This window comes from Macaca nemestrina, chromosome 12 (assembly GCF_043159975.1).
Source record: "Macaca nemestrina isolate mMacNem1 chromosome 12, mMacNem.hap1, whole genome shotgun sequence".
NCBI lineage: Eukaryota > Metazoa > Chordata > Mammalia > Primates > Cercopithecidae > Macaca > Macaca nemestrina.
The window spans coordinates 47,327,391-47,351,239 of record NC_092136.1 but is presented as its reverse complement, the minus strand read 5'-3'; the positions used below and the strand labels follow the sequence as shown (position 1 = coordinate 47,351,239).

Genomic DNA, 23,849 nt, shown 5'->3' with positions numbered 1-23,849 from the left:
GCACAAAAAAATAGTTTGTGAGCTTTGAAAGGGCCTTCAAATGAATATGCTAAACAGTTATCTTTCAATAAAGAGATTATGGGTAAGTCTTAATTTCTTTCATTTATTTCAGTAATTTAATGATGTTGTTGTTGTTGTTTGTTTGTTTTTTTGAGACAGAGTCTTGCTCTGTCACCCAGGCTGGAGTGCAGTGGTGCAATCTCAGCTCACTGCAACGTTTGCCTCCTGGATTCAAGCGATTCTTCTGCCTCAGCCTCCGGAGTAGCTGGGATTACAGGCATGCACCACCACACCTGGCTAATTTTTGTATTTTTAGTAGAGACGGAATTTTGCCATGTGGGCTAGGCTGGTCTTGAACTCCTGGCCTCATGTAATCTGCCCACCTCGGCCTCCCAGAGTGCTGGGATTACAGGCATGAGCCACTGTGCCGGCCTATTTCAGTAACTTAATGTTTTTACAGGCATGCATTACCTGTAAAATTAATAAAGCCAGTAAGGTATTTCTTTTTTGAACTAAAGCAAAACTAAAATATAAGTTATAAAGAAGTTAGAGAAGAAATCTATTAAGTGATGCTTTCTTTGTATACTGTTGCACTGAGTACCCTTGATTCTTGGTGGTGAACAAGTTATCAGAAATTTCTTGGCCAGGTGCCGTGGCTCATGCCTGTAATCCCAGCACTTTGGGAGGCCAAGGTGGGTGGATCACTTGAGGTCAGAATTTCTAGAACAGCCTGGCCAGCATGGTGAAACCATGTCTCTACTAAAAATACAAAAATTAGCCAGGCGTGGTGACGTGCACCTATAATTCCAGCTACTTGGGAGGCTGAGGCAGGAAAATCACTTGAACCTGGGAGGTGGAGTTTGCAGTGAGCGGAGATCGCACCACTACACTCCAGCCTGAATGACAGAGCAAGATTCCATCTCAAAAAATAAAAAAGAAATTTATTTATTTGTGTGAATTTTTACAAATCAGATACTTCTCGACTTAAATGGGTCTACATCCCAGTAAACTCATCAGAAGTTGCAAATACTGTAAATCGAAAATGCATTGAATACACCTAATGTATGGAACACCATAGTTTAGCCTATCCTACTTTAAACGTGTTCCGAGCACTTAGATTAGCCTATAGTTGGGCAGCATTACCTGCTGTAAAGTGTATTTTGTAATAAAATGTTGAATATCTCATGTAACTCATTGAATACTGAAAGTGAAAAACAATGTATGGCTATTCAAAGTATGGTTTCTCTACTGAATGTGTATCACTTTGACACCATCATAAAGTTGAAAAATTCCAAGTCAAACCATTATAAGTCAGGGGCTATCAGTATTCAGTAGTAAATGCTGGCTCTAACTATTCTTCCAAGTCAGTGGTTGACTGCTCTTTATTCTATAAAGGGTTACAATTTATAGATTCTCTCACTTGTAGAATGAGAGATTCAGAATTAATAGCAGACAGAGTCCCTACCTTGATGGAGCTTTCAGTTAAGTGTGAAAGTCAGGTGACCTAACTAGGCCTTGGCATAAGTTTAGGATTTGGATTGTTAACGGGAGCTTGGGTAGGGACATGTCATAGGTAAGGCGACAGCAGGGGTAGAAATAAGCTTGACATATGTCAAAAATCATGAAGACATCAGTAATCCTTGAAGTTGGCTGAAGGGTATAGGGTTGAGAAAGTAATAAAAAAAGAAAAAAAAGTTAGGCTGAGTCTAGGTAAGGATGTGTTTCTCTGAGTATCATATGAGGAGGTCAGATTTGTTCTGTACCATAAAGGGACTATTTAGAATCTTAAAGTTGGAGCAATTTAAAATGTTAAATTTTCAGATTGACCTTTTTTGAGATATAGTTAATAACCTGAATGTTCTGATTCTAGTCTTGGTAGTCAGTAAGAGTTGACCAGATGAATTTCATAGCTTTGTAGAGGAAGACATTGCAAGGCTGATTTGCACAAATGTTTACATAGATCATGTATCTTTCATAAGTAATATGTTTTTATTATTACAAGGCTGTAAAAATTTAAGCAGGTTATTAATAGCACAGGGGGTAACAGATTAATGAAATTAATGAATAAAATTAGTAAAAATAAAGAGTCCAGAAGTAAACCCAAATACATGGAGGAATTAAGCATATATATGATACACATGACATTTTAAAAGTCAGTGAGAAAAGATGAATTATTTTACAAATGGTGTTAGAAGGACTGATCGATAATTTTGTTAAAAGAAACTTAGATTCCCGGGCCGGGCGCGGTGGCTCACGCCTGTAATCCCAGCACTTTGGGAGGCCGAGACAGGCGGATCACGAGGTCAGGAGATCGAGACCATCCTGGCTAACACGGTGAAACCCCGTCTCTACTAAAAATACAAAAAATTAGCCGGGCGAGGTGGCGGGCGCCTGTAGTCCCAGCTATTCGGGAGGCTGAGGCAGGAGAATGGCGTGAACCCAGGAGGCAGAGCTTGCAGTGAGCCAAGATCGCGCCACTGCACTCCAGCCTGGGTGACAGAGCGAGACGCTGTCTCAAAAAAAAAAAAAAAAAAGAAAGAAACTTAGATTCCGTATTTTACTCCTAATCCAAAATAAATTCTGAGTGGATCCAAGATTCAAGCAAAAATTAAGCCACAAGCTGGGCTTGGTAGCATGTGCCTATAATCTCAGCAATTTAGGAGGCTGAGTTCAGCTGGGGAGATGGTGATTTGCGCCTAGGGGAAAAAAAAAAAAAAAAAAAAAAAAAGCCCCAGATAAGCAACAAGCAGGCAAAGAGGCAGATTTTTTTTTTTTTTTTTTTTTTTGAGATGAAGTCTTACTCTTGTCGCCCAGGCTGGAGCGTAGTGGCATGATCTCAGCTCACTGCAACCTCTGCCTCCCGGGTTCAAGCGATTCTCCTGCCTCAACCTCCCAAGTGGCTGGAATTACAGGCATGTGCCGAGGAGATGGTTTTTTTATAATTAAAACAAAAAAATACCAAACTGGAAGATAAAGTATTTACAACACATAAAGTAAAAGACTGTTTCCTTAATATTTAAAAAAGTCTTATTTTTTTAAAAGTACCCAATATAAAAATAGCGGTCAGCATAACATCATTCATTTGGGGAAAAAATAATAAAATGTAAACTTTCACCTACCAGATTGGCAAAAGTAAAAAGTTGAGTAATACTTCATGTGGTCAAAGTGTAAGAAAAGTAGTACTCCTAAGTATTGGTTGAGAAAATTGGTTCAACCATTTGTAGGACAGTCATCTCTAGGAAGTGAAGCTCATGGTGGGAAGACTTCATTTTTTACTCTCTGTACAGTTTTATTTTTTCAGTCATGTTTATTTTGTAAGAGAAAGTTGTGACTAAATAAAAAGTACTGTGTTAATAATTACAGGCGAAATTACAAGAGTCCATTGAATATGAAGACTTGGGGAAAAATAACTCTGTAAAAACGATTGCACTAAACCTCAAGAAGTCAGATAGGTAAGTTTGGTCAATATTAAGCAGAATAGCTATGTAACACAATTCAGTCCAAAATATATCCTGCAAGTACAGCACTCATGTTTTCATCAGTTTGTCACTATCAAAGTACAATATCCTTTTTTGTTTAAAATTTATGCTTCTCAGGAAAGCAAAAATGATCAAACCCATGACAATAAATGTTGGATCTTTCTGCTGTTGCCTTCTTATTGCCCTTATGGAGTTAAATTATTTTATTGAAATTATTTTATTGAAATCTCTTTATATAGTTACCGTTTTTTGCCTTGAGGGGAACTTTTTTCTGACTGCTAAAATGTTGCAAAGACAAATGTTGAGCATCTTTACTGTGTGTGATTAGTAATTTCTTCTGTGCTAACCTGCAGGTATTATCATGGTCCAACTCCAATCCAGTCACTACAGTATGCAACAAGTCAGGACATTATTAATTCTTTTCAAAGTATTAAACAAGAAATGGAAGCTTATACACCCAAGTTAACTCAGGTAGGTGACTTCTACTGTTTGAAGACCAGAATTCCCATAGTTTCTCCCTCAGTTTATGAGCACAAGCAGATTGAACTATACAACTAATATTATAATTGGGTTTAAAGACATAGTTCTGATAAATAAATTGAAAAAATCAAGAGGTAGCAAGAAAAGGTGTTTGGCACATTCAAGAGGCATCTGAAGATGATAATGAAAAATAAGGTGATGAATTTTGTGATTTTTACTTCTGTATACTTTTATTGGGAAAATCTCCCAGGTTTCCAAATTCTCTCTGGACATTATTCTCTGAATATTCTGCATGACTCAGGCTCAAAATATGTAAAACAGCTCATCATTGTTCTTTGTTTTTCTTCGTATTTCAGTCGATCAACAGTTTGTCAGTTCTGCCTTCAATAATACTTCTTGATTCTATCACCCTTATTTGGGCGAACCTGACTGATTTTCCTTATTGCTACTGCAAGTTGCCTTTCTAAAATCACTTATTTTGGCTGGGCGCAGTGGCTCATGCCTGTAATCCCAACGCTTTGGGAGGCTGAGGTGGGTGGATCATGTGAGGTCAGAAGTTCGAGACCAGCCTGGCCAACATGGTGGAACCCTGTCTGTACTAAAAATTTAAAAATTAGCTGGGCGTGCTGGTACACACCTGTAATCCCAGCTATACAAGAGGCTGAGGCAGGAGAATCACTTGAACCCGGGTGAGGTGCAGAGATTGCAGTGAGCTGACACCATACCATTGCCTGGGCAACAAGAGCGAAGCTCCATCTCAAATAGATAAATAAATATTTTAAAATAAAAACATGTATTTTATCACTGCAGCTGGAAAATCTTCACTACCTCCCTTCATTGCAGTAGTCTGAGTGCCTTTGGCCTGCAAAACTCTTTATAGTCTGGTCCCTGCCCACTACTCGAGTCTCATCTTCAGCCATAGTCTCCACTACTACCTTCCACACATGGCCACGGGTTCCGTACTCCAGCCTAACACACTAAGCTGTCCAGAATCTTTTGATCACATTGTCTCCTTCATGCTTCCTGTGCTTTGACTCGTACTCTTTCTCCTTAGAATACCCTTAGCCCTGTTTCTCCCCCAAGGAACTAATAATTACTCAAGACTCAGCTCCAGTTTCATTGCCTTTGGAAAGTAATCCTTAACTTGTGCAAAGAAGAATTTGTTTTTTCCTTTTCTCCATTTTTATGAGCACTGAGGCAGAGTGTATACCTATATTATGGTATTTATCACACATCAAGACTTAATTTTTTACTTTTTATTTTGAAATCTCAGATTTTACAGAAAGTGACAGAAAAATGTTTTCCAACCCATTTTGAGAGAGGGTTACAGGCATAATTTCCTTTACCCCTAAATATTTTGATGGATATTTTCAAAAAACTAAGACATTCTCTTAAATAACAATACAATTACAGAATTAATAAGTTAACATTGATGATGTATTATCTAGTCTACAGATCTACACTTTCACCAGTTATACCATACATAGCAAAAGAAAACTTTCTGGTCCAGCAGCCAAGCCAGGTTTATGAGTTGTATTTGTTTCTCATGTGTTTTTAGTCTCCTTTAAAATGGAGTGATTTGTTAATCTTTGTCTTTTCATAACTTTGACACTGAAAGAGTACTGGGCAATTTTTTGTAGAATGACCTTAAATTTCTCTAATGTTTCCTCGTGACTAGATTCACATTAGGCATTTTTCCAGAAATAATGTTGTATCCTACTCAGTGTGTCATAGCAGGAGGCAAATGATTTGTGTATATCCCAGCTTGTGATAATACATTTTTTCACTTGATTAAAGGTAGTATTTGTCTGGTTTTCCACCAAAAAGTTAACTATTTTTCCCTTTGTAATTAATAAGTATTTTGTGGAGCTGTACTTTGAGACTGTGTAAATACCCCATTTCTCACCAAATGTTTTATTTTTTAATATTATTATCTTTAGAGACAGGGTCTTGCTCTGATGCCCAGGCTGGAGTGCAGTGGCACAGTCATAGCTCCGTACAGTCTCAAACTCCTAGACTCAAGCAATCCTCCTACCTCAGCTTCCTGAGTAGCTGGGATTATATGCATGTGTCACCACACAACAAACTTCCATCTAGTAGTTTTTTTAGAATCATTGACGATTCTTACCTGGAAGAGCGGTTGTTAAATGATGATTTTCTAATTCCATCAGCCCTTCTACGTTATCAGCTGACATGAAAGGAAGAGCATTCCCTTCATTCCCTTCTCCTCTGTTTGTTATTTATATCAGCATGGATTCATTTATTCTATGAGTTAAACACTGTTGCTGTCTTTTTTTTCTTTTATTCTTTTGGTTTTGTTTGTTTGTTTGTTTGAGATGGGGTCTCATGTCTCTGTCATCCAGGCTGTAGCACAGTGGCATGATCTCAGCCCACTGCAACCTCCACCTCCCTGGCTCAAGCGATCCTCCCACCTCAGCCCCCCAGGCAGCTGAAACCACAGGCACTCACCACCATGCCTGGCTAATTTTTTGTATTTTTGGTAGAGACAGTGTTTTGCCCTGTTGCCCAGGCTGGTCTTGAACTCCTGAGCTCAAGCAATCCACCCGCCTCGGCCTCCCAAAGTGCTGAGATTACAGGCTATTTTTTTCTTTCTGTTAACCAAGGTACAACTTAACATATAGTAAAATTTATTTATTTGTTTATTTATTTAGAGACAGGGTCTCACTATGTCTCCCAGGCTGGAGTGCAGTATCACAATCTTGGCTCACTGCAGCCTCGACTTCCCAGGTTCAAGCAATCCTCTCACCTCAGCCCCCTCAAGTAGCTAAGTAGCTGGGACTCCAGGCATGCGTCACCACCCCTGGCTAATTTTTATATTTTTTTGTGTAAACAGGGTTTCACCACGTTGCCCAGGCTGGTCTTGAATTCCTCAGCTCAAGCGATCCACCCACCTCAGCCTCCCAAAATGAAATTTATCTTTTTAAGTCCGCTAGTCTACAAGTTTTGATAAACACATGCTGTTATGTAGCCACCAACAAAATCAAGATTTAAAAAAAACAGTTCTGTCCCCTCAGAAAGTCTACCCATGCCCCTTTATAGTCAAACCCTTCCTACCCTCTTCACACAGGCTCTCCTGTGTCTGACAATATCCCCATCATTCTGAGCCCCTCCTTACTTAATAGGGCAGTAAGATAGATGTTCCAGGCTTATCTTGTATTTGCTCCGCCCCAGGCGTGGAATTTTCTTTTTAGCACTGAGTGGATTAAGGTAGGAACCAAGATCTGGGACCAGGCACAGTGACTCAAGCCTGTAGTCCCAGCACTTTGCCAGGCCAAGGCACGCAGATCACCCGAGAGTTCTAGACCACTCAGGCCAACATGGCAAAACCCCGTGTCCACCAAAAATACAAAAATTAACTGGGTATGGTAGTGCATACCTGTAGTCTCAGCTACTCGGGAGGCTGAGGCAGAAGAATTGCTTGAGCTTAGAAGGCGGAGGTTGCAAGTGTCATATATGCATGTGTCACCACACAACAAACAAAAGATTCCAAGATCACACCATTGCACTCCAGCCTAGGCAATAGAGTGAGACTCTGTCTCAAAAAAAAAGAAAAAAAAAACGTATCTGAGCACTAGGTATACTCATTGCCATTGGGGTCTCATTGTCCCTTCAGCAGAAAGCTAGAAAATACATATGTGTACATATATGCACACATAACCAGCTTGGGATTATTTGACCAATTCTTTCAATCTAGACTATGGTTGCCAGTATCTGGCCCTGGGGCCCAAGTAGACACACGTAACTTTTGTTTTGGGGGTGGTGGTGTTTGTTTGATTTAGAGATGAGGTTTCTGTCACCCAGACTGGAGTGCAGTAGCACTATCATAGCTTACTGCAACCTTGAACTCCTGGGCTCAAGCGATGCTCCCACCTCAGCTTCCTGAGTCACTAGGATTACAGTTGTGAGCCACCATGCCCAGCTCTCCCCACATAATTTTTTTATGCTGTAGTCAGTCTGTTTCTTTTTTTTTTTTTGGAGTCAGGGTATTGCTTTGTTGCCCAGACTGGAGTGCAGTGGCGCCATCTCAGCTCACTGCAGCCTCAGCTTCCCAGGCTCAAATGATCTTCTCACCTCAGCCTCCCAAGTAACTTGGACTACAGGCGTACACCACCACGCCCAACTAATTTTTTTGTATTTTTTGTAGAGACAGGGTTTCGCCATATTGCCCAGGCTGGTATCTGACAAAAAGAAAATAGGAATAAAGTGAGCTGCAGTGTCCCCTTGACTCATGGTTGTCCCATACTGTACTTTTACACTAAGTTGAAAAAATGTTTTCATCCAATCTATACATGGATGGATTTCTGCTCATAAAAACTTCATTGGAAAATCTTAGAGATGCTAACCCTGCACTTGCTGTTTCACAAATTATTTGTTCCTCCCTATAGCAGTGCCTCCCTACAGTGCGTGGCACTTGATAGGCACTCATTGAATAGATAGGTCAATTTTTTCCTAAATATTGATGTTGATACAGTGGGGAGTATATTTTTTCCCCTTTTGGCTATATTTATTCCCTTCCTTGAAAACTAAATGACAATTAATAAATTTCTGCTCTGTTGATTCCCCCCCCCAATCTGCTCTCAAGGGTATGTGTTAGCAAAGCCAGGTATGGAGTACATACCTGTAGTCTGTCCCAGCTACTCAGGAGGCTGAGGGAGGAGGATTGCTTGAGCCCAGGAGTTCAAGTTCAACCTGGGCAACATAACAAGATTTTGTTTCTTAGAAAAATAAATTTAACAGTAACAAAGGATACAGGTTAACATGTTGTTTTACCTGTTTCCTTAAACTCCATTTTACCTTCAGTGGTAAGAGTTCCCAAGTTAAATTGAATTGGTACTTAAGAAAGGGCTTTAACTAGGCAAAACCTTGGGAGTTTTTTCATCTTTCTACACAGATTGTGTTTCTGTCCTCAAGGAAAATAGTTCACTTTGATCACTGTAAATGATGTAGTATTTAAACAAAAGTAAAACACTTCATCTTTTGCTCTAAAACTAAAATTTAAGAAAGAAAGGTGGCCAAAAAAAAAAAAAAGGAAAACCAGTTTTTCTGCATTTTCATTTTTTTCAGGTTCTCTCAAGTAGTGCTGCCAGTAGTACCATCACAGCACTGTCACCTGGAGGGGCACTTATGCAGGGAGGAACACAGCAAGCCATAAACCGTATGTGCCGGGCCATCTTCTACTACTATCTTTCTGCCTAAATCAGCTTTAAAAACCAAGCTGGGAGGAGTGCTGAACTTTTATTGGTTTTTCCATGGAATAATCCTGGGATTTCTATTTTGTAGATTTGTTTTTATACATTCAGATTCTGAAACACATCTAGACAAGATCTTAGGTTTCAGAACTGTCTTACAAATAGTGGTACATTGTTAGTTTCTCTAATATCATACTAAAAGCTGCTTTCTTCTCCCCTACCTCTTAGAATAAAGGGGAAACCTGAAAGTTTCTTTAAAATCCCAAGAGCTTTTAAATTTTATGATCTCTCAGCCCCAAAATTACTAACTTATCTGAAAATAGCATATCCTGGTTTGGCATTGACAGAGTACATGTTCAAGTTTATTCTCTGAGTGGTCATTTTTTTCAATTCTGTATATATGTTAAAATAGCTCTTACCCTGTGGACCTCGTTCTTCTTTTGCAGAGATGGTGCCAAATGATATTCAGTCTGAATTGAAACACTTATATGTAGCTGTTGGAGAACTTCTACGGCATTTCTGGTCCTGCTTTCCTGTTAATACGCCATTCCTAGAAGAAAAGGTTAGAACCAGTTCTGAAGACAGCCACATAATTGTGGTAGTGACTTATGAGATGTTTTGAAATTGGACAGTTTTATTAAGTCTTTACCATGTGACAGACACTGGGATAACTCTTTTGCATACATTATTTCATGTAAACCTCACAACATCTTTATGGAGTAGGTATTGGTACCCATTTTATAGATTAGGAAACTGAGATCCAGACCAGTTCCATAACTAATAATCATACAACCTAAAGCTTGTATCTACCTCCAAGCCACTGTGAATAGAGACCCAAAACAAATTACATCAGTAAAGTTATTTATATTTGATACGTTTTTCAGGGATAGCAAAATCCAAAGTAAGAACTGACAACAAATATAGCACTAGCTATTTAACACTAAAACCCCTTTAACCCATTAGGACAGTTGACAAATGGAAAAATGTAACATTAATAGTAATATTATAAATTGCTCTTATAAACCATGATTAAGTAAAAGATAAAGACCTCATTAAGAATAATAGGCAAACACTTTACAAGCAACTCACTAAAGAATGGAGTGACCTAGGAAGATTAAGGGGAAATGCTCACACTCACCAGCATGCAGATAAATTTAAAACTACAGTAAAAGAACATTTTGGCCAACGATGGTGGCTCACACCTGTAATCCCAACACTTTGGCGGGGCCGAGGTGGGAGGATTGTTTGAGCCCAGGAATTGGAGACCAGCCTGGACAAAATAGCAAGACTCTGTCTCCAAAAAATATATAAATAAATTTTTTAAAAGAATATTTTTTTCACCTACTAATTTGCAAAAGAACAAAAAACTTAAAATGAGCAATGTTGACCACGTTGCCAAGAGTCCTTTCTTCCACTGCTAGTGTTTTTTTAGGTGCTTTACTTCAGCATGCAAATGAAACTTCAAATGAAATTCAACGTGTAGAAATTTAGGAAATAATTAGGAATGCAAATACTTAGCTAGAGATGGTCTATCACTGTCTAAGATAGAGGAAATGGCCTAAATATCTACCAGAAGGAGGTTGGTTAGAGAAGCATTTGGTATATTCATACACTGAAAGACAATAATTATTTTATTTTTTTTATTGAGACAGGGTCTCATGCTGTCACCCAGACTGGAGTGCAGTGGAGTGATCTCGGCTCACTGCAGCCACCACCTTCTGGGCTGAGGTGATTCTCCCACCTCAGTGTAGTGGTATGAGCCGCTACACCCAGAACTTTGGGAGGCCGAGGCAGGCAGATCGCTTGAGCTCAGAAGTTCAAGACCAGCTTGGGCAATGTGGCAAAACCCCATCTCTACAAAAATTACGAAAAGTAGCTCAGGTGATGACCTGAGCCTAGAGAGGTCAAAGTTGCAGTGAGCCGTGCATGATCTTGCCACTGCACTCCAGCTTGGGTGACAGAGTGAGACCCTGTCTCTAAATGAATGAATAAGTGAATGAGTGACTAAGTGAGTTGAGTTTTTTTGTTTTTGTTTTTTGAGACAGAGTCTCACTCTGTAGGCAGGCTGGAGTGCAGTGGTATGATCTCAGTTCACTGCAACCTCCACCTCCCGGGTTCCACCAACTTTCCTGCCTCAGCCTCCCGAGTAGCTGGGACTACAGGCATGTGCCACCACACCCAGCTAATTTTTGTATTTTTAGTGGAGACAGGGTTTCACCATGTTAGCCAGGATAGTCTCAATCTCTTGTCCTTGTGTTCCGCCCACCTCGGCCTCCCAAAGTGCTGGGATTACAGGCGTGAGCCACAGCGCCTGGCCAAATGAGTGTTTATGACTGAAAGATGTTCACATTGAAGTGTTAACAATGGGATATAATTGGTATATTTATTTTCTTTTTATATTTAAATTCTACAAGAAAAGTAACTTTCATATGTAGAAGTTTGTTTTTCTCTTGGTCTCTACAGCTTCTTTGAGATTTCTCTGTAATTTATTGTTTCTCATCTTTTATAGGTAGTGAAAATGAAAAGTAATTTGGAACGATTCCAAGTTACGAAGCTCTGCCCATTCCAAGAAAAGATTCGGAGACAGTATTTAAGCACAAATGTAAGGCAGCAATCTGATTTTTGCCTGATCTTCTTTCTCTTTGTAGTAAAATGATGAAATTGACTTTGCTTTCATGTAAATGAGTACTTAATTTTCTTTTTTGAGACGGAGTCTCACTCTGTCGCTCAGGCTGGAGTGCGGTGGCTCCATCTCGGCTCACTGCAACCTCCACCTCCTGGGTTCAAGCAATTCTTCTGCCTCAGCCTTCTGAGTAGCTGAGATTATAAGTGCATGCTGCCACGCCCAGCTAATTTTTGTATTTTAGTAGAGACGGGGTTTCACCGTGTTGGCCAGGCTGGTCTCAAACTCTTGACCTCAGGTGATCAGCCCACCTTGGCCTCCCAAAGTACTGGGATTACAGGCATGAGCCACCACGCCCTGCCGATACTTTATTTTCTGTTGCTCAAAGTACTATTTTTTAATACTGAAATGTGTTGTGCATTCGGAAGTACATAAAATACATACATATTTTTAAAATAATAAAACAACTGTCTGTTTACTCACCAATCAGGAAAATGAGTAGAATGTTACCATAACCCATAGATATTCCCTGAGTGCCCCTGTCCAGTTGCATACCACTCTCTCTTCCCCTCCAGAGGTCATGAGTAACCAAGGCATTTGTGATAACCAGCTCCATGCTTTCCCTTAGAAAAGTTTTACAATCTGGCCGGGTGCGGTGGCTCACTCCTGTAATCCCAGCACTTTGGGAGGCCAAGGCAGGCCGATCACTTGAGGTCAGGAGTTCGAGACCAGTCTGGCCAACATGGCGAAACTCTGTTTTTACTAAAAATACAAAAATTAGCCTGGCATGGTGGCGCATGCCTGTAGTCCCAGCTACTCGGGAGGCTGAAACAGGAGAATTGAACCTGGGAGGCAGGGGTTGCAGTGAGCTGAGGTCACACCACCACACTCCAGCCTGGGTGACACAACGAGACTCTGTCTCAAAAAGTTTTACAATCTGTGTGTATGTTCTCAAAAATATATATTAGTAATCTATTAATTTGGAAAAACTGAGTGGCAAGCACAAACCTAGCAGCATAAGGAAAGATAGAATTGCCACTACTCACAGTAAGCAAAACTATTCCTGGGTTCTATTTGGCATCAGCTTCCCTGATTGTTTACAGCAGGGAAGGTCAGTGGATGAGGTATTGAGAAGTGTCACTTTATGCTCAGCATTTTTAGCATTGTATTTAAAACAAGGTTAGAGCAACCACATCAGATCATTTGTATATGCAGTTATACAAGTCCTCCCAGAGGTACCTTGGGAAGAATAGTACAGTCACGTGTTGCTTAACCACAAGGATATGTTCTAAACAATTCATTGACAGGCAGTTTTGTTATATGAACCTCACAGTGTACTTAAAACCTAGCTATAGGCCGGGCGTGGTGGCTCAAGCCTGTAATCCCAGCACTTTGGGAGGCCGAGATGGGTGGATCACGAGGTCAGGAGATCGAGACCATCCTGGGTAACACGGTGAAACCCCGTCTCTACTAAAAAATACAAAAAACTGGCCGGGCGAGGTGGCGGGCGCCTGTAATCCCAGCTACTCGGGAGGCTGAGGCAGGAGAATGGCGTGAACCCGGGAGGCGGAGCTTGCAGTGAGCCGAGATCCGGCCACTGCACTCCAGCCTGGGCGACAGAGCGAGACTCCGTCTCAAAAAAAAAAAAAAACCTAGCTATATAGCCTGCTACACTTCTAGGTTGTATGGTGTAGCCTATTGCTCCTAGACTGCAAACATATACAGCATAGTACTGTATACGGTTTGGTTTTGTTTTGTTTTTTCCTTTTTTTTTATTATTATACTTTTAAGTTCTAGGGTACATGTGCATAACGTGCAGGTTTGTTACATATGTATACTTGTGCCATGTTGGTGTGCTGCACCCATCAGCTCGTCAGCACCCATCAACTCGTCATTTACATCAGGTATAACTCCCAATGCAATCCCTACCCCCTCCCCCTCCCCTATGATAGGCCCCATTGTATGATGTTCCCCTTCCCGAGTCCATGTGATCTCATTGTTCAATTCCCACCTATGAGTGAGAACATGCGGTGTTTGGTTTTCTGTTCTTGTGATAGTTTGCTGAGAATGATGGTTTCCAGCTGCATCCATGTCCCTACAAAGGACACAAACTCATCCTTTTTTATGGCTGCATAGTATTCCATGGTGTATATGTGCCACATTTTCTTAATCCAATCTGTCACTGATGGATATTTGGGTTGATTCCAAGTCTTTGCTATTGTGAATAGTGCCGCAGTAAACATACGTGTGCATGTGTCTTTATAGCAGCATGATTTATAATCCTTTGGGTATATACCCAGTAATGGGATGGCTGGGTCATATGGTACTTCTAGTTCTAGATCCTTGAGGAATCGCCATACTGTTTTCTATAATGGTTGAACTAGTTTACAATCCCACCAACAGTGTAAAAGTGTTCCTATTTCTCCACATCCTCTCCAGCACCTGTTGTTTCCTGACTTTTTAATGATTGCCATTCTAACTGGTGTGAGATGGTATCTCATTGTGGTTTTGATTTGCGTTTCTCTGATGGCCAGTGATGATGAGCATTTTTTCATGTGTCTGTTGGCTGTATGAATGTCTTTTGAGAAATGTCTGTTCATATCCTTTGCCCACCTTTTGATGGGGTTTTTTCTTGTAAATTTATTTGAGTTCTTTGTAGGTTCTGGATATTAGCCCTTTGTCAGATGAGTAGATTGCAAAAATTTTCTCCCATTCTGTAGGTTGCCTGTTCACTCTGATGGTAGTTTCTTTTGCTGTGCAGAAGCTCTTTAGTTTAATTAGATCCCATTTGTCAATTTTGGCTTTTGCTGCCGTTGCTTTTGGTGTTTTAGACATGAAGTCTTTGCCCATGCCTATGTCCTGAATGGTATTACCTAGGTTTTCTTCTAGGGTTTTTATGGTATTAGGTCTAACATTTAAGTCTCTAAATCCATCTTGAATTAATTTTCGTATAAGGAGTAAGGAAAGGATCCAGTTTCAGCTTTCTACTTATGGCTAGCCAATTTTCCCAGCACCATTTATTAAATAGGGAATCCTTTCCCCATTTCTTGTTTTTCTCAGGTTTGTCAAAGATCAGATGGCTGTAGATGTGTGGTATTATTTCTGAGGACTCTGTTCTGTTCCATTGGTCTATATCTCTGTTTTGGTACCAGTACCATGCTGTTTTGGTTACTGTAGCCTTGTAGTATAGTTTGAAGTCAGGTAGCGTGATGCCTCCAGCTTTGTTCTTTTGACTTAGGATTGTCTTGGCAATGCGGGCTCTTTTTTGGTTCCATATGAACTTTAAAGTAGTTTTTTCCAGTTCTGTGAAGAAATTCATTGGTAGCTTGATGGGGATGGCATTGAATCTATAAATAACCTTGGGCAGTATGGCCATTTTCACGATATTGATTCTTCCTATCCATGAGCATGGTATGTTCTTCCATTTGTTTGTGTCATCTTTTATTTCGCTGAGCAGTGGTTTGTAGTTCTCCTTGAAGAGGTCCTTTACATCCCTTGTAAGTTGGATTCCTAGGTATTTTATTCTCTTTGAAGCAATTGTGAATGGAAGTTCATTCATGATTTGGCTGTCTGTCTGTTACTGGTGTATAAGAATGCTTGTGATTTTTGCACATTAATTTTGTATCCTGAGACTTCGCTGAAGTTTCTTATCAGCTTAAGGAGATTTTGGGCTGAGACAATGGGGTTTTCTAAATATACAATCATGTCATCTGCAAACAGGGACAATTTGACTTCTTTTCCTAACTGAATACCCTTGATTTCTTTCTCTTGCCTGATTGCCCTAGCCAGAACTTCCAACAGTATGTTGAATAGGAGTGGTGAGAGAGAGGCATCCCTGTTTTGTGCCAGTTTTCAAAGGGAATTTTTCCAGTTTTTGCCCATTTGGTATGATATTGGCTGTGGGTTTGTCATAAATAGCTCTTATTATTTTGAAATATGTTTCATCAATACCGAATCTATTGAGAGTTTTTAGCATGAAGGGCTGTTGAATTTTGTCGAAGGCCTTTTCTGCATCTATTGAGATAATCATGTGGTTTTTGTCTTTGGTTCTGTTTATGTGATGGATTATGTTTATTGATTTGCATATGTTGAACCAGCCTTGCATCCCAGGGATGAAGCCCACTTGATCATGGTGGATAAGGTTTTTGATGTGCTGCTGGATCCGGTTTGCCAGTATTTTATTGAGGATTTTTGCATCAATGTTCATCAGGGATGTTGGTCTAAAATTCTCTATTTTTGTTGTGTCTCTGCCAGGCTTTGGTATCAGGATGATATTGGCCTCCTAAAATGAGTTAGGGAGGATTCCCTCTTTTTCTATTGATTGGAATAGTTTCAGAAGGAATGGTACCAGCTCCTCCTTGTACCTCTGGTAGAATTCAGCTGTGAATCCATCTGGTCCTGGACTTTTTTTGGTTGGTAGGCTATTAATTATTGCCTCAATTTCAGAGCCTGCTATTGGTCTATTCAGGGATTCAGCTTCTTCCTGGTTTAGTCTTGGGAAAGTGTAAGTGTCCAGGAAATTATCCATTTCTTCTAGATTTTCTAGTTTATTTGCGTAGAGGTGTTTATAATAGTCTCTGATGGTAGTTTGTATTTCTGTGGGGTCGGTGGTGATATCCCCTTTATCATTTTTTATTGCGTCTATTTGATTCTTCTCTCTCTCTTCTTTATTAGTCTTGCTAGCGGTCTATCAATTTTGTTGATCTTTTCAAAACACCAACTCCTGGATTCATTGATTTTTTGGAGGGTTTTTTGTGTCTCTATCTCCTTCAGTTCTGCTCTGATCTTAGTTATTTCTTGCCTTCTGCTAGCTTTTGAATGTGTTTGCTCTTGCTTCTCTAGTTCTTTTAATTGTGATGTTAGAGTGTCAATTTTAGATCTTTCCAGCTTTCTCTTGTGGGCATTTAGTGCTATAAATTTCCCTCTACACATTGCTTTAAATGTGTCCCAGAGATTCTGGTATGTTGTATCTTTGTTCTCATTGGTTTCAAAGAACATCTTTATTTCTGCCTTCATTTCGTTATGTACCCAGTAGTCATTCAGGAGCAGGTTATTCAGTTTCCATGTAGTTGAGCGGTTTTGATTGAGTTTCTTAGTCCTGAGTTCTAGTTTGATTGCACTGTGGTCTGAGAGACAGTTTGTTATAATTTCCGTTCTTGTACATTTGCTGATAAGTGCTTTACTTCCAATTATGTGGTCTATTTTGGAATAAGTGTGATGTGGTGCTGAGAAGAATGTATATTCTGTTGATTTGGGGTAGAGAGTTCTGTAGATGTCTATTAGGCCTGCTTGCTGCAGAGATGAGTTCAATTCCTGGATATCCTTCTTAACTTTCTGTCTCGTTGATCTGTCTAATGTTGACAGTGCGGTGTTGAAGTCTCCCATTATTATTGTATGGGAGTCTAAGTCTCTTTGTAAGTCTCTAAGGACTTGCTTTATGAATCTGGGTGCTCCTGTGTTGGGTGCATATATATTTAGGATAGTTAGCTCTTCCTGTTGAATTGATCCCTTTACCATTATGTAATGGCCTTCTTTGTCTCTTTTGATCTTTGATGGTTTAAAGTCTGTTTTATCAGAGACTAGTATTGCAACCCCTGCCTTTTTGTTCTCCATTTGCTTGGTAGATCTTCCTCCATCCCTTTATTTTGAGCCTATGTATGTCTCTGCATATGAGATGGGTCTCCTGAATACAGCAAACTGATGGGTCTTGACTCTTTATCCAGTTTGCCAGTCTGTGTCTTTTAATTGGAGCATTTAGTCCATTTACATTTAAGGTTAATATTGTTATGTATGAACTTGATCCTGCCATTATGATATTAACTGGTTATATTGCTCGTTAGTTGATACAGTTTCTTCCTAGCCTCTATGGTCTTTACATTTTGGCATGTTTTTGCAATGGCTGGTACCGGTTGTTCCCTTCCGTGTTTAGTGCTTCCTTCAGGGTCTCTTGTAAGGCAGGCCTAGTGGTGATTCTTGCTTTGAAAGCTTCCTCTCAGGGGTGTACTCCACCGTGTGAGGTGTGGGGTGTCAGTCTGCCCCTAGTGGGGGATGTCTCCCAGTTAGGCTACTCAGGGGTCAGGGACCCACTTGAGCAGGCAGTCTGTCCCTTCTCAGATCTCAACCTCCGTGTTGGGAGATCCACTGCTCTCTTCAAAGCTGTCAGACAGAGTCGTTTGCGTCTGCAGAGGTTTCTGCTGCTTTTGTTGTTGTTGTTGTTGTTGTTGTTTAGCTGTGCCCTGTCCCCAGAGGTGGAGTCTACAGAGACAGGCAGGCCTCCTTGAGCTGCTGTGAGCTCCACCCAGTTCCAGCTTCCCAGCGGCTTTGTTTACCTACTTAAGCCTCAGCAATGGCGGGCACCCCTCCCCCAGCCTCACTGCTGCCTTGCAGTTAGATCGCAGACTGCTGTGCTAGCAATGAGGGAGGCTCCCTGGACGTGGGACTCTCCCGGCCAGGTGTGGGATATAGTCTCCTGGTGTGCCCGTTTGCTAAGACCCTTGGTAAGGTGCAGAATTGGGATGGGAGTTACCCGATTTTCCAGGTGTTGTGTGTGTCAGTTCCCCTGGCTAGGAAAAGGGATTCCCTTCCCCCTTGCACTTCCCAGGTGAGGCCATGCCTTGCCCTGCTTTAGCTCTCGCTGGTCGGGCTACAGCTGCTGACCAGCACCGATTGTCCGGCAATCCCTAGTGAGATGAACCCAGTACCTCAGTTGAAAATGCAGAAATCACCTGTCTTCTGTGTCGCTCGCGCTGGGACCTGGAGACTGGAGCTGTTCCTATTTGGCCATCTATGTACACATTTTTAACACAGTGGTATTTGTGTATCTAAACATAGAAAAGTTGCAGTAAAAATTCATTATAAAAGATAAAAAGTGGTCCACCTGTAAAGGGCATTTACCATAAATAGAGCTTGCAGGACTGCAGGACTAGAAGTTAGTTGCTCTGGGTGACTCAGTGAGTGAATGTGAAGGACTAGGACATTACTGTACACTACTGCAGAGTTTACTTACACTGTACACTTAGGCTACATTAAAATTAAAAAAGAGCTTTTTTTCTTCAGTAATAAATTAGCCTTAGCTTACTATAACATTTTTACTTTTATAAACTTTTAAATATTTTTAAAGTTTTTCATTCTTTGGAATAATATGTAACTTAAAACATACATTGTATAGCTGTACAAAAGTATTTTCTTTGTATTCTTATTCTGTAAGCCTTTCTCTCTCTCTCATATAATATATATGTATATATATATGTATATGGTTTTTTTTTGTTTTTTTTTGTTTTTTTGAGATGGAGTCTAGTTCTGTCACCCAGGCTGGAGTGCAGTGGCACAATCGCAGCTCATTGCAACCTCTGCCTCCTGGGTTCAAGCAGTTCTCCTGCCTCAGCCTCCCGAGTTGCTGGGATTACAGGTGCCCGCCACCATGCCCAGCTAATTTTTCTTTTTTTTTTTTTTTAGTAGAGACGGGTTTTCACTGTGTTGACCAGATTGGTCTCGAACTCCTGACCTCACGATCCACCCGCCTCGGCCTCCCAAAGTGCTGAGATTCCAGGTGTGAGCCACCGTGCCTGGTCCCTTTTTTCTATTTTTAATTTTTTTTTTTCTTTTTAAACTTTTGTTAAAAACTAAGACACAAACACACTTTAGCCTAGGCCCACACAGGGTCAAGATCATCACTATCACTGTCTTCCACCTCCACATTTGTCCCACTGAAAAGTCTTCAGGAGCAGTAATGCACTTGGAGCTGTCATCCGGTGATAACAATACCTTCTTCTGGAATACCTCCTGAAGGACCTGCCTAAGGACATTTTACAGTTAACTTTTTTATATTTATAAATAGGAGTACACCGTAAATAATGATTTTAAAATACAGTAAATAGATAAACCAGTAACATATTCATTATCATTATCAAGTATTATGTCCTATACATAATTGTACATGCTATACTTTTATACAGCTGGCTACTTAATAGGTTCATTTACACCAGCATCCCTACAAACGAGTGAATAATGTGCTGCTCTATGATGTTACCACATCACTAGATGATGGGAATTTCTCAGCTCTATTATAATCTTATGGGACCACCATCATATATGCACATCATTATGTGGCACGTGACTCTAGTTACAAATTTAAGATTCAATGTTTCAATAACTAGGATAATTAAAAGGGGAGTTTTATAATTGAAAGCTGAAAAATCATCAGTAAGATTTTTCGTATTTATTGCGTAAATATTCTAAGTGGGTTTTCTTAAAATATAAAACAGCATTACTTAGAATAGAAGCCTGGAGTGTCTTCTCACAGCAGGGCACGGATGGCAGATAGGTTTCAGGTCATGTGCCTTCTCAATTGATTATAACTGCTTGGAGTACTGTGTTGGAAAGTTTGCTGAGGGCCAGGCGCGGTGGCTAACACCTGTGATCCCAGCACTTTGGGAGGCTGAGGCAGGTGGATCACCTGAGGTCAGGAGTTCAAGACCAGCCTGGCCAACATGGCAAAACCCCTTCTCTACTAAAAATACAAAAACTTAGCCAGGTGCTGTGGCGAGTGCCTGTAATCCCAGCTACTCAGGAAGTTGAGGCAAGAGAATTGCTTGAACCTGGGAGGCGGAGATTACAGTGAGCTGAGGTCGCGCCATTGCATCCAGCCTGGGCAACAAAAGTGAAATTCCATCTCAGAAAAAAAAAGGATGCTGAGGCCATGTGCAGCCTTACAGTAGGATATGTTGTTGATCTCTTCCAATTGATAATATATAGATACTGCTGCCTATCAAGCAGAATAATTTTTACAGTTTTCAGACAGAGCTAAATATTCCTATCTCCCATAATGATAAACAGGTATGGCAGTAAGAGGAATTTTTTTTAACTCTGTACCCTCAGACCTAAGCATTGACATGCCAGAAGAATTTAGGACTTCCTGATCTCCATCCTCCTAGACTTGGGAAAACTTTATTTCCAAACACATAAACACTGTCCACCTCCAAGGAAACATATTCCAGAGACTTGAACCTCAAAAGTCAGTGTAAGCCAGGTGTTGTGGTATGCACATGTAGTCCCGGCTATTCAAGAGACTGAGGCAGGAGGATCATTTGAAATCAGGAGTTTGAGACTATAGTAAACCTAAATTGCACCTGTGAATAGGCACTGCACTCCAGCCTGGGCAACGTAGTGAGACCGTGTCTCAAAAAAAATAAAAAAGATTCCATATGATCCTTTTGACTTCTAGCCTAGCTATGTCCATGATGAGGGCAAAATTCTTAATCTATTCAAAGATCTGTATCCTGACCCAAGACATGACATAGCACATTGTGTGAAGCATTGAAACCATTTAGGTTTTCTATAATATGCTGAGTTGTGTTGAACTGAAATGCTGGAGTTGGAAAAACCCTAAAAATAGCAAACTATTTCACAAAATTTTTCAGAATTAACTGCAGGAGCTTTTGAAAATCAAAGATTCGGCCGGGCGCAGTGGCTCAAGCCTGTAATCCCAGCACTTTGGGAGGCCGAGACGGGCGGATCACGAGGTCAGGAGATCGAGACCATCCTGGCTAACCCGGTGAAACCCCGTCTCTAGTAAAAAAATACAAAAAACTAGCCGGGCGAGGTGGCGGGCGCCTGTAGTCCCAGCTACTCGGGAGGCTGAGGCAGGAGAATGGCGTAAACCCGGGAGGCGGAGCTTGCAGTGAGCCGAGATCCGGCCACTGCACTCCAGGCTGGGCCACAGAACGAGACTCCGTCTCAAAAAAAAAAAAGAAAATCAAAGATTCTTGGGTCTCATCCCAGGCCTGTTGAATCAGAATCTTCAGGAGAATAAGGCATTTTTCCAATGTTCTGCCAAGATGTGTATACAAGGCTGGGCACAGTGGCTCATGCCTGTAATCCCAGCACTTTGAGGCTGAGGCAGGAAGATTGCTTGAGCCCAGGAGTTCGAGACCAGCCTGGCCAACATGGTGAAACCCCATCTCTACTAAAAATACAAAAATTAGCCAGGTATGGTGGCTCATGGTTGTAATCCTAGCTCCTCAGGAGTCTGAGGCATGAGAACTGCTTGGACCTGTGAGGTGGAGGCTACAGCGAGCCAAAAATCATACCACAGCACTCCAGCCTGGGTGACAGAGCAAGACTCTGTCTCCAAAAAAAAAAAAAAATGTGTATACTACCATCCTGGCCTTAGTTGGCTGACCAGTACTCAAATCTAGAAAATCACAAATATAGTTCAGACCGCTTGTTTGACTAGGGATTGAGGCCTGGAGCACAGTTGTGACTTTCATATTGGCCTATTGTTGGTTAATGACAGGACAGCCATTACAACCACAGCTTTTTCACTGCCCCCCACTTTCTGTCTTTCCTTTCCATACAAAATGTGTCTGACAGAACCTTCTCAGAGGGCTTGCACTTTGCCTCATTGACTGGGGAAATACAGAGGAGCTCCAAAACTACACTCTGAAATATGTGCCAGATTTGGGTTGGAAGGATTAACTTCCCTTGCTTTTGCCCAGTTGTTAAGTGTCTTGCTGTGTTTTTCAGTTGGTAAGTCACATAGAAGAGATGCTCCAGACAGCCTACAACAAGCTCCACACATGGCAGTCACGGCGTCTGATGAAGAAAACGTGAGGTGGCCATAATGCTCACAGGTTTTGTGAGATTGAGAGAACTATGACCTGCAGCAACTCTGGAAACCTGGCCTGACAGACAAGCAGATGACCTCACAGGAGTGATAAGAAACATCTGCTCCACGCCAACTCCCAGAGCTGATGCTATTGTACTTGCACATTGGGGACTGAAAGGAAAGAAGGGACTAAATGCTGGGGAGGTAAATTAAGGCAGAACCAAATGAGCTACGTTGCAAATATATATATATACACACACGCACATATATATGTACCTGTGTATGTACATATATATATTTTAAAAGACTGTTTACTGCAGTTACTCAGGAACTGCTTTTGATTGACATTAAGCTGCTTTCAGAAATTAAAAAAAAAAACTTTTTAAAGGGTGCATTGATAAAATCGAGGTTTTTTGGTTGTCGTTTTTTTCCGTGTAAATTTTTTTCCTAAGTTTATGACACAGGGTAGACCTTAAGTATTCCTCCTCCATCCTTCATCCTCCACCCTCCATTGGATCCTCAAGTTTTAATGAATTCCAATTATACCTTACATCAGCAAGTTAAAAAGAGTACTTTAAAATAAAGCAAAGGGAGACTGTTGCTCAACCATCAGGAAACAGTTGTCAGAAGACATCATTGGTCCTGTGTTTCCTACGGAAATAAGAAAAAATAAATATTGCACTGAATGTTTGTGGTTTGGAGTCCCTGAATAATAAAGAGGGAACATATTTGCAGAAAGTTGCATAGGGTTTTTTAATGCAGAATTTTGTCAGAAGACAATAGCGCTGCATGTTTTTCTTTGAGTGCAAATGTACATTGCTAAGATTTTTTTTAAGATGGCATGTGCTTTGAAAAGAGGATATTGCATTTTTAAGAGTTTAAAAATCTTATGAGTGAGAAATATAAAAAAAATATTATTTTCACCTCTTTAGAAGAAATAAAAGATGTTTCTCCTATCTCCTTTTCTCTAGTATTTGACTGTTACTGTCCTTGGCGAATCGATAATCATTGCATAGTGACTGAAAAGCCTAAGTGCAAAAAAAAAAAAAAAGTTCTTGTTTCTGGAATTCGTGCCATATTTTGTTCCTGATGGGATCAACTTACTGTTTAAGACTTTAGATGTATTAAAAATTACACAAAAAAGTAAAACTTTTTATACTTACTCTTTTAACTCAAACACATCTCTGGTTTCTCATTATGTGTGAATTTCCTTGGGTGGGCTGCCTAGAACTGTTCATTTTATTTTAGGCCATGTTACAAACTGGTTATCCTTCATATAATGACTGTTAAGGTCAGAACCTAAGCCAGGCAAAGTAGCACATGCCTGTAGTTCCAGCTACTCGGGAGGCTGAGGTAGGAGGATCATTTGAGCCCAGAAGTTCAAAAGTCCAGACTAGGCAACATAGTGAGACTTCATCTCTATTTTTACAGAAAAAAAAGAAATTTATCAA

At 40.5% G+C, this 23,849-nt stretch overlaps 1 protein-coding gene across 5 annotated transcripts in view; it reads left to right on the top strand.

Moving 5' to 3' along the window:
- The window catches only part of LOC105486976 (general transcription factor IIH subunit 1), a 51,513-nt gene extending 27,934 nt beyond the window's left edge, over positions 1-23,579 (top strand). For all 5 annotated transcript variants that reach the window (XM_011750188.3, XM_011750189.3, XM_011750190.3 and 2 more), the window contains 6 exons: positions 3,364-3,452; positions 3,833-3,950; positions 9,045-9,135; positions 9,616-9,731; positions 11,679-11,771; positions 22,317-23,579. In XM_011750188.3, coding sequence (XP_011748490.1) covers positions 3,364-3,452; positions 3,833-3,950; positions 9,045-9,135; positions 9,616-9,731; positions 11,679-11,771; positions 22,317-22,403 — 594 coding nt within the window. In that variant the 3' untranslated portion in view covers positions 22,404-23,579. The remainder of the gene's footprint in view (positions 1-3,363; positions 3,453-3,832; positions 3,951-9,044; positions 9,136-9,615; positions 9,732-11,678; positions 11,772-22,316) is intronic.
- Positions 23,580-23,849: the final 270 nt, after the last annotated feature.